This window comes from Pelobates fuscus, chromosome 4 (genome assembly GCF_036172605.1).
Source record: "Pelobates fuscus isolate aPelFus1 chromosome 4, aPelFus1.pri, whole genome shotgun sequence".
Lineage (NCBI taxonomy): Eukaryota > Metazoa > Chordata > Amphibia > Anura > Pelobatidae > Pelobates > Pelobates fuscus.
The window spans coordinates 355,522,502-355,533,822 of NC_086320.1; the positions used below are offsets into that span (position 1 = coordinate 355,522,502).

Sequence of the window (11,321 nt, forward strand, 5' to 3'; positions counted from 1 at the left end):
TTTATTTTGAAAATAATATTTGTACTGTACTGGAAGTGAGCTTGTAATCACCAGAAAAGCTTTCATCCTAAATTACAGGACAATTAATTTTGGTACTTTATATTTAATTTCTTAAAACCTAGGAATCTAATCAACATATTTTAACATACAGGTAGGAGGAAAACTAGGCAGGTAAAAATAAGCTTTCCGATCTAATTCCATAAGGCTGTTTAAGATACATTTGTACCTGTTGAACTGTCTGTGCTTAGAGGATTGACTGTCCCTCCTTCAGCAGGGTTTTAGCTTCCAAACATAGTTTTATAATCCTTTAATGTTTTCTCTTGTCTGATGCTCCCAGTGACGCACACTTATCCTGACTTCATGGTTCGGACTGTATAAAAACCTAATGTTTTAAAAAGTGTGTGTGTATATATACTTTAGAAACCGTAAAAACATTTGGGATCTACTCACCAAACTGTAAAATGCCAAGTTTGATCAATTACATTTTTGAAAGAGACAACACAGCAAAATCATGGTTTAAAGTGTTCCACAACTTCCTAGTAGAATACTTTACAATGCTCACCTTGTATATTTTTTAAATTCTAATGAATTTCAAATGTTCATCATTATTGATCTTCCTATAGAGAAGAAAATGCTTATGCTAGTTCCAAAAACTGGGTGATCATTAAAAAGGGACGGTCTCTTGATGGTGGAGATGTAACCAAGGCAGTGGAGATGGACAGGGGGTTGGTGGAGCTGTTGCTCGTACTTTGCCTCCTATGGTTTGGAGAAGAAAAGTTTGTCAGATCCATAACCTCAAGGTCAAACCTGGTGTGTTTTTAGCTGTGTTCATGTAGTTCTGATGTCTTGAAGATAAAAGCAGACGTTCATTTACCACACTTTAGACACTAATGATATTATTCTTCATGTTGTATACAAGACTTATTGTGATCAATAAACTAGGGTATTTCCTTTATTGTTACAACCATTCTAAATGTATAGCATGAAACCAATATATTTCAATGTCTCTACTGAAGAGGAGTGGAAGGGCAAATATTCTTCAAAAAATATATTCTGACTGTTACCAAATAGATCAAATTGTTTTCTACATTTTGTCAATTTGGTAAGCCCCAAATTCTGGTGTTTCCCCTGCCAGATTTGTACATTAATACATAAAAAGTTTTTTGACTACTTTTGACATATGTTGTATACTGAAACTTGTTAAGGGGCAAGGTTTAAAATCTTAAAATATCAAGGTCTATGCTTCTAGCCACAACTTAAGTTACTCACCACTGCAAGCCTAGAGGGTCCATGGCACACTCACTAGGGGTTAAATACGATTCTGATTGATTGGAAGCATGTAACTCTCAACTAAAAACACAACCCAGGTTAAATTGGTGAAATGTACTTTCCTTCCAAAGTTCCAATCTCATTAATATTAATGTAATTGCAATAAGTCGCCTGTTTGGTGGTTTGGTTTGCTATTCCATGTGACTAGTAGTTGAATTCAAACTTCCAAACTTTGACAAGTCCAAATATAAAACTAAGTTTTAATCTTGTTATCCTCCCAGTGAAAAGTTCACAAAATCATCTTAATACTGTTATTTCTTTAACCTATATAGTTCCAAAACGAGTTCATATGAGTTCACATCCAATACTTTCACAAAAAAAGTGACCAGAACTTTGCAGAGTCTGCTGGAAGATAATGGTTGTTCTCAACATTGTTGGGGTTTTGCTTACTTCTGTAGGATAAGTTATGTCATAAATTTAAAAATGTGTTTGTTAATTTTAGGACGAAAGACAGGACACAAGCTCAGAAGGTGTTTCAAATGTAGAAGATCAAAATGATTCTGATTCCACTCCACCCAAAAAGAAGCTGAAGAAGACAGAAAACGGACTCTATGCTTGTGATCTCTGTGACAAAATATTCCAGAAGAGCAGTTCACTGCTTAGACATAAATACGAACACACAGGTGTGACCATTTCTAAACCTCTATTCATGGGATTATTTCATACGCTGAGTGTGACTGAAAGATATTGTAGCGGCTAGGTGAAACAAATTTCTGGAATCTGTAGATTTCTTATCATATGTGGTTCGTACTAATCTATGCGTAAGTGAGAAGGTGATGTGCGGTGGGGAGGGTCTCTGCTGTATGAATGTATGATTAAAAGACCACTAAAGGAATCCAGACCACTGCATCCCAATTAAGTTGTCTGGGTGCAGTGGCCGTGTAGTTTTAACCCTGCAATGTAAAGCTGTTTTTTTAGAAACCACAGTACATAGAATGCAGGATTAAACACACCTCGAACGCCTGTTAGTGCCTCTAATTCCTGAAAGTCACTAGAGGCACTTCCACAGCCACGACAGTTTCAGTTTTAAGGAAAGCGCTGGATTCAATGCTTTCCTATGAGAAGCATATTATTGGATAGGTGTACGAGCCACGCCACACACACACACATCAGTCCCCAATGCCCTCTATGAGGAGCATTGGATTGGACGAACCCCTCGGATGAAACACCTCCATGATGACATCGTGGCAGGCGGAGCAGCTGAGTGAGTCTTGGTGCTGGAGAAAAGGTAAGTAAAACCTTTTTTTAATCAAATTTTTATTACACACGAGGTAGGCACTGATCTATATACGGACACTATAACATTAGAAATACAGGTTAGTATTTCTAGTGCTATAGTGTTCCTTTTAACATTATTTGGGTTATGTACTGAGAGACATCTTGCAAAGTGCTTTGTAGAACATGGATGCATGAATGAATGTAGATGACAAATCCGCTTCCATATACTCCATAGTTTCATCTCACCCTTAATTTTTTTGTTTAAGTTGTCATCACCATGCAAAACTAATACTGCTGACTGTGAGGATACAATGAGAAAATCTATCTACATAGAAACTAAATAATCTTTTTACTTTGTTGACAGGTAAGAGACCACATGAGTGTGGAATCTGTGCAAAGGCATTTAAACACAAACACCATTTAATTGAACATATGCGTCTTCATTCTGGTGAAAAGCCCTACCAATGTGACAAATGCGGGAAGCGATTTTCACACTCTGGGTCCTATTCTCAACATATGAACCATCGTTATTCGTATTGCAAGAAAGAAGCCGATGAACGTGACGGAATCGAGCAGGAGGACACTGGACAAGAGAACCTTAGCAATGACCATGTGGACTCGCAGGAATCTCCTTCTCAGATAGACTCTGACGAGCGTGAGAGTATCGCCAGGGACGAAGACAGTGAAAAAGAAGAAGATGACGAAAAAGATACGGACGATGGACAGGATGAAAAAGAATGTGATCAAGTGCATGACATGGAAGAAATAGGATGTGAAGCAGAACAATTAGAAGGTACTTCAAAAGATGAAGATAAAAGTCTTGGTGAAGACGTCACAGAAAAGAATGTGTTGGAGAAAGACGAAGCCCAACCTTAGCAGTGTCCTCTGTTTCCTATATGGAAATGTCATTTTTTTGAAATTACGGTATAATGAAGTTTATTCTATATTATACATGCTTTTCTCTGAAACGCAGTACTTGTATACTGTGATTTCGGTTCACTACTGTGTTTAAAAAAAAAAAAAAAAAAAATCCAGGTGTGCCTGAATATCAAACTTAGAAATTTTTCACAGCAATTTTAAAAAGAAAAATAAATTTAGGAAACAGTTTGTTACATGCAATGTTAAAGAGATATATATAGAGAAATAATGACTCCGAAGCTTAAAAAAAAGAAGAAGAAGAAAAAAAATAAAAAAAGGAACCAGGTTTTAATGAACCTGCTCATCACGGTCATACACACATCTGGACACCTTTCCTTTATCAGTATTACGTTTCATTATTTTATTGTTTAGTTTGTACATTTGGGAGAAATTTTTATCCTTTTTTTTTTTTTTTTTTTTTTTTTTTTTAACAGCTGCATTTATTAAATCCGCTTCAGTATTTTATAAAAAAAAAAAATGTGAGTATATCTGCACTACAGAATTCCTCCTTTACAAATAATGCATGTTTAACTTTTAGAGTGTCTGCAAGCAAGTGCATTTTGCCTTGTACATTCTCCTGCCATTCTGAAAGTTATCAGTGCATCTACTACCTTTTAGAAGTCCAAGTCAAGGTAGAAGTTTATAGATTATATCGTTTGCAAATTTTTATTATTTACAGACTAATTTTTTTTTTAAGCAGTAAAGAGAAAAAAAAAAAAAAGCACCGTAGTAAAGTCTAGGGTGCGTTCTCCTTGTTAAGGTGAACTTGTACTATTTTCATAAAGCTCCAGATGCAAGGATTAACCATTTATTCTGGGAAAAACTGCAAAAATCAGTGTTTGTACTTGCTTGAATATGTAGTAACCATATGAAGGATTTAAAGCTATGTATCTCCTACTGGCCTTATGCAAGACCTCTGTGCTGTAAGTGCCATTTTCAGTATTTAAAAGGCTTGAATTTGCCTTTGTTCGATGGAGGTCTGTAATAAGTAGCATTTATAGTGTTAATAATCTATTCTATGTAGCTAATGCCAACGATCATTTTAAAAAGTGTTTCCATTTAATTTTCAGTATTGTAGCGTGTTTCGATCTCACCTGTGTTTTATAAAATCAAAATCTACGCAAAAAAAAAAGAAAGACAGGTTTTGCATATTTTCAAGAACTTTACCTTGATATATATTTACTATTCCATAATTCACTAATGGTGAACTATTACAAACTCCACATTAGTTTTTTTTTTTCCACCAATCTAGGGAAAGTAGTTTTCCGTGTCACATGACCCTTTAAAGGGACACAATAGTGTTAGGGATACGGACATGTATTTCCAATGCTATAGTATCGTCGTCCCTCCCCTCCTTTGCAGTAAAAAGTAATTTTAACTTTCCTATACTCCCTCTCTGCCCTGGCTTTAAAATTGATGAACTCGCTAGTGGGCATGCACGAAAAATTGCCGCGCCGTTCCAGTCAAATGCTCTTTGGGTTCTCACAGGGGATGTGCCTCCAGTACCTGGCAATAGAAATAAACTGTGCAAATTTTACACAATGTAATGTTTTATATTGCATTATTAAAATGACAGAACCACTGCACCCAAACCACTTTATTGAGATGAAGTGGTATCGGTGCCTATAGGGGCTCCAAACTTGTTTATTTTTTGTATGCTGAATTGTCAACAGTTGACTTTTTTTGAAAAATATACTTGTTTGGTAGTTTTTGGAAATGTTTGTAGCGGAATGCCTGTCCTGCGCAGTTGTTTTTGTTGTTTATTTTTTACTTGTCAGTGGATTTTACCTTCATTCAGGATTGAGTTGGGAAACTTAGAGGATATTGCTCGTGGAAGAATTGGATTCTTTTAACTGATGCTTAAACTGAGGGTACTCCACTCTACTGCACTTTGCTAGGTCCTGTCACTGACAAGTCCACTTTAAACCCTTAGACGTTATTTGGTTTAAGACTTAACTCCAGTCCCCAGCAGAGAGTGCCATCATTTTGCCTTTGTGGGTGTTACATTTACTCTTTGCCAACCACATATGCCAAGAGCTGGTTGTTAAATGGCGAAAGGACATTGCATTAATATAAAATATCTAAAAATGTATGCATTTGCTAACAAATTTTGTTGTTGTTTTTTAAAAGCATACGCTGTGTGTGTACCGTGACAGGCACACATTAACCTCACCGCTTCAGATATAAAAGTTCGGTATGACGGAAAATGTCTGTCATGTGGCCTGAAGTGGTTGAGCTGACTTATCAGGGATAGAAAATGAACCTACCAATGTGTGGGGAAGAAATCTCTCATTGAGATTGTGGGTTATGACCTTTGTTAGTAGCTAACAGCACTTCGGATTAATATTACAAGTCTACTGAAATATTCTTACACAAAAATAACAAATCCCACGTTCGTAAACAGCGGACGTAGAATCAGCTTTGGTTGCCTATTCATGATTGGCTGTGATGTGAAACAAAACTACTAATTAAGACAGGTAGAAAATTGCTTAATCCAGGTTGGTGGAAAAGTGTTGTTTAAATTTTAAATACTACAAAGATTTTCAAAATATAGAAACACTTGTATATGTGAGGGTGTATGTTTTAATATTAATATATATCAGTAATATATATATAAAGGCGTTAGTCTGGGAGCTGACGCTGTTTTAACCCTACGTGCCCGTGCATAATCCACCAGCTGACAATTAAAAATGGCTCGGAACAGGAGGATTTACAGGTATTTTTAAGTTGTATGTTGAAAGAAACTAATATATCAGTGGTTCAATCCGCTACATATCGCCTGTCTGTGCTTTGGTTGTCCCAAAATAAATTTATAATAAAAATGACAAGGAACTTACCTGCGCACAAATACAAGTGTTTCAAAGTGGTCTTTCAAATAAGATAGAGATTAATATTATGGCTGTACTTATATCTTAATGGGGCCCTTAATTTGTTTGTTTGTTCTTGTTAAGAAAAAAATTTATGCCAATGTATGCTCAAAAATGCTAACTATTATGGACCTCATTTTATTAATGGTGTTAGCTAAAATTACCTATCAGTATTATTATTTTTTATTTTTTTGAGTTCTTTTAGTTTAGCAAAGCTCAAAGTTTTTTGTACTGTACGTCTTCAAAACCTGACAGTATTAATACCCTTCTATTGACATGTACCTTTTTAGTTTTAGAAAACTTTTATATTTATGTGTCTTATTTTTATATTTCTTTATTTATTACACAGTCTAGTGTATAAAACTGTAGTTTGTATTAATACAATAATATATTTTAGTATGAAATTTTGGAAAGTTGATAAGATTTAAAGCTGAGCTACAAATGGTTCTCGTGGTTTGCGTTTGAGTCTCGATTTAACAGTGTTATGTTAACATATATATTTGCATTGGACTGTAACAGGTAATAAGACAGGAATGTATTAGATTTACAGTTGCAATCAAGTCATCTTACCGTTATCTGGTTTTTGATATGAAAGTTTTGAAATTCACTGTGCAATTGATGGCGTTGCGCCTTGCAGTTTATTTCTAATAAACATAACCAACTCAAGGTCCTTCCTTAGAAAGCCAAATTAGATTAACTGTATAATACAGTATTGGGAAGTGGGAACAATGTTTAACATTTTTTGTGCCAATTTGGTCCTGTATTCATGTTAAATTTTTTGGTTTATTATTTTTTTCATTTTTTATTTTAATGTTTTAGTTTATTCTATTTTTCAATTTGTTTTTCAGGGATAAAAAAAAACACAAACAAAACAGACCTTTTTATGTTTATTGTTATATCATAGTCATTTTCTAGTTTTTTACCAAGCTCCCTCTCACAATAAAATACATCAACAAGTTTGTGTGTGTATTTTTTTTGTTTTATTGTTTGTATGTGTTATGCTGACATTATGGTTATATTATGGTGCCAACTTCACAAATTCCATGTTTGACATGATGCTCGGCAATTATTTCTTAAAAACTGGGGAAACTTAAAAGTGCAAACTTAATATCTGCCAATACAATTTGGGCTCTGAGAGTGTCACCCTTATAAATAGATATAATAAACCAATAAAAACAGAGTCAAACAGTTAGACACTCCCATACACAAACAATAGAATCCCTCCTCTGTGCTTAGGAAATAATTGCATCAGCAACTGTACTAATCTAACCCAATTATCTCCAAGCACAGAAAAACATACAATTTTATGAAACCCCAAAAAGTACCTTAAAAACCCTTAAAACCCCATTACATCCCCTGATAGCCCCGATCTGGGTTAACAACATATCCACCAAATCACCCAAATCGGTGCGGGGGTTCAGGAATTTCCTGGAAGTCATAGTTTTGACCGACCGTGCACATGGTCCTATGCCCAAAACAGTTCCAGGGAAATAAGTGCTAACAGTCGGTCAAGTTTGGTAGTCTTTTACAGGTTTCCCTGCAGGGCCGTAGTCTGTGGGCAGGAGGCTGGCAAGCAGGCTCCTCCAGGCGCTCGTGCCAAACTCACTTGGAGAGGTTAGTTTGTCACATATCACATTCAGGAGTCGAAATATAAAATTATGGCCTAAGAAAAGTATCTGGATTATTTTGTCTTAAAATTGGTAAATATTGGTATAGAGATATAAAGTGTGTTACCGAGCACATTAGGGAATTGTTGGACCCCAGGAAGTGCCAAAACACATTTAAAATAGGTGGAGAGGCACTTTAGAGTCCTGATAAATTACAAAGGAAGGCCTGCAAAACTCCTTTAACATGGCTGAGATCTTTACTGATGGCCTTAGCAGAACATGTAGCTGCCAGGATCCATCCCAGACATGTCCAGAATAAATTAACAGGACTTTTATTTGGATAAATCACTTAAAGCTCATTTTGGCCATGTTTAATAGGCACTGTCACCATAAGAGACACTGCAGCTCAACAAACTTCAAGATAAGAAACATTCAGGGTTTTTTTTATTAGAGGGGTGTCTTTGCTCCATGTGGGTTTGATGGGGGCTGGGTTTCCTCAGGTTAGTTTGGAAGTTTATTTTACCAAAAGTAAGGTTTCTTGAAAGATTAATTTTCTTCTAGAAGACCTTGGAATTCCATCTTGAAATGGCTACCGTCTTATGCCACTGGTGTTCCCAGAAAGGGCATGCCCAGTGATTCTTGTCCATAAATATATGAGATATTTTGTAGTCCTGCTTGGTTCCAGATCACATAATTGGTTTTTGGATTGCCTAAAGGTGGATTGCACATTACCCATAAGGGGCTTAAAGAAATGGAGTTTGTTACATTTTAACATTTTGCTAATGAGCCCTTTATCAAGATGAACTTTTCACACATCTCTTTTTTGCTGTTGTTCCAAAAGAAGAGTAATGTCTCCTGGTATGGTTTAATTTTGTATTTAATCATCTTACTTTACTTCTTTATAAAAGCCCTTACACTGCATTATGATCTACAGGACTAAACAATCCACCATTATTCCCAAGAAAACGTAACCAACATTTGCTCTTATCTTTGTAAGGATGGTTGCCATATCCACCATGTTTTCCAGGGCAATTACCTACCCTCACCCCCTCTGTAGTGACACCATAGGGCGGGTAAAAGGTAATTCTCATTATTTTGCTGTGCATTTGTCCAGTTGTAATTAAACATAACATCGGCGGTTTCTATTAAGCCTTCATACAGTCATAATGTCATTTTGGATTATCGTAATCTCTGGTTGTAAGTGGTCATTGTGCCAAATCTCTCACCTACTGCAATGCATTGTGCCTTGACTGTGCCAGTACTGAATTGGATAGTGACGCAAATTGCTACATCTTCCAAAAAAAAAAATAGAAATAATGGAGCACCACATGACAAAAGGTTAACATACGAATTAAGGGATATACAATGTGGAATCATTGACTTCTGCCCTCTGGAGCACCTTAGACAAATGTACCCTCACATGGACTCCTTGGCTGGAGTGCATGACCAGAACAGACATATACCTGCAAATGTTATTGATTGTTGACCCAGTGGCTCATGTGACATGGTAGTTCTGACTGTAGACCATGCAAGTAGTTGTTTAAGACCGGACTTTGTGTACAACACTGGAAAGTTTCCAGTGCCAACCCTTAACCCTATTCTTTGACCTATCTGCTGCCGGGCTGGCAAACTGGTAGGGGAAGTTTATCCACCTCCCCATCCTCCCCCTCTTTAGTTTTTTTTCTCCACTCCTCTCTAGCTCTTTCCTTCTCGCCTTTTTCCTTTGTCCCTTCAGCTTACATATGGGGCACACAAGCTGGCAAGCATTGTTATCGGTTAATTTATTATTATTTTATTATTTATATAGTGCCAGCAAACTCCGTAGCGCTGTACAATGGGTGGACTAACAGATACGTAATTGTAACCAGACAAATGGACGTGCAGGAATAAGGCGGTTGAGGGCCCTGCTCAATGAGCTTACATGCTAGATGGAGTGTGGTATAGCGACACAAGGGAAGGGAGTTCCACAGAAAAGGTGCAGCCCTGGAGAAGTCTTGAAGGCGAACATCAGATATTGGAGCCTGAGGATAGGTCTTCGGCAGAGCACAGGGACCTTCACAGGACATACTTGTGTATTAGGGAGGATAGCTAGGTTGGAGCAGCATTATGTAGGGACTTGTACGCAAGCACCAGAATCTTAAATTGAGCCCTATACCCAACTGGAATCCAATGTAGGGACTGACAGGGGGGGAGGCATGGGAGGTGCGGGTGGACCGGAAAATTAGCCTCACCGCCGCATTCATTATAGATTGCAGTGGTGCAATCTGGGAACAGGTAAGACCACTGAGAAGGGGATTGCAGTAGTCAAGGCAAGAAAGAACAACGTCAAGGACCAGCACCATAGCCGCGTCTGGTGTTAAATAGGGGCGGATGCAAGCTATGTGTTTTAGATGGAGGAGGCAAGATTTGGCGATCGACTGGACATGAGGGGTGGAGAGGTCGGAGTCAAAGAGAACACCTAGGCAGTGTGCCTGCGAGGTAGAGGTGATGGTGGCGCTGTTGGCTTGGAGGGAGGGAGACACGGGAGTAGCAACACTTGAGGGAGGAAAGATCAGAAGAAAATTGCAGAGAGGCAGTCTGAGACACGAATCAAGATGGGTGGAGAGAGGACAGGTAGATTTGTGTGTCATCTGCATATAAGTGATAATGGAAGCCAAATGAGCTGATGAGTTTACCAAGGGAGGCAGTGTATACTGAGAACAATAAGGGACCAAGGACAGAACCTTGGGGACAGCCAACAGAGAGGGTTTGGGGAGAAGAGGCATAGCCAGAGAAAGAAACACTGAAAAGGCATTGGGAGAGGTGGGAGGAGCACTAGGAGAGCGCAGTATCTCGTAGACCGAGATTACGGAGAATGAGAAGAAGCTGTTGATGATCAACAGTGTCAAAGATAGCAAAAAGATCAAGAAGAATTAGGATAAAGTAATGGCCGCGAAATTTAGCAGCGATTAAATTGTTGGATACTTTGATATCCACAGTTGTTTCAACAGAGTGACGAGCGCGGAATCCAGACTGAAGTGGGTCAAGCAGAGAGTTGGATTTGAGGAAGTCTGTCAATCTCGCATACACAACTCTCTCAGGGATCTTGGATGCAAACGGCAGTAGCCATATAGGGCGGTAGTTGAATGGGGCTTTTTCAGAATCGGTGTAATAGTTGCATTCTTGAAGGGTGAAGGAAATGTGCCTGAGGAAAGGGAGAAATTTAAAACTTTAGAGGAAGAGCGGGAGACAGAGTGTGGATGAGATATGAGGGAATAGGATCTAGTGAACAGGTGGTGGGGCAGGAGGACCGGAGCAGAGGAGAAACCTCTTCCGTTGTAGTATGCGTTCCGTTGTGCGAATGAACATAGAAAAGTGGAGGGAGTGTGGTTTGGTGATGTAT

The 11,321-nt window shown here is 37.9% G+C and overlaps 1 protein-coding gene across 2 annotated transcripts in view; it reads left to right on the forward strand.

Moving 5' to 3' along the window:
• ZEB1 (zinc finger E-box binding homeobox 1) overlaps nucleotides 1–5,721 on the forward strand; it is a 120,070-nt gene extending 114,349 nt beyond the window's left edge. For both annotated transcript variants that reach the window (XM_063452601.1, XM_063452602.1), the window contains exons 8-9: nucleotides 1,772–1,952; nucleotides 2,912–5,721. In XM_063452601.1, coding sequence (XP_063308671.1) covers nucleotides 1,772–1,952; nucleotides 2,912–3,423 — 693 coding nt within the window. In that variant the 3' untranslated portion in view covers nucleotides 3,424–5,721. The remainder of the gene's footprint in view (nucleotides 1–1,771; nucleotides 1,953–2,911) is intronic.
• The last annotated feature ends 5,600 nt before the right edge of the window (nucleotides 5,722–11,321 follow it).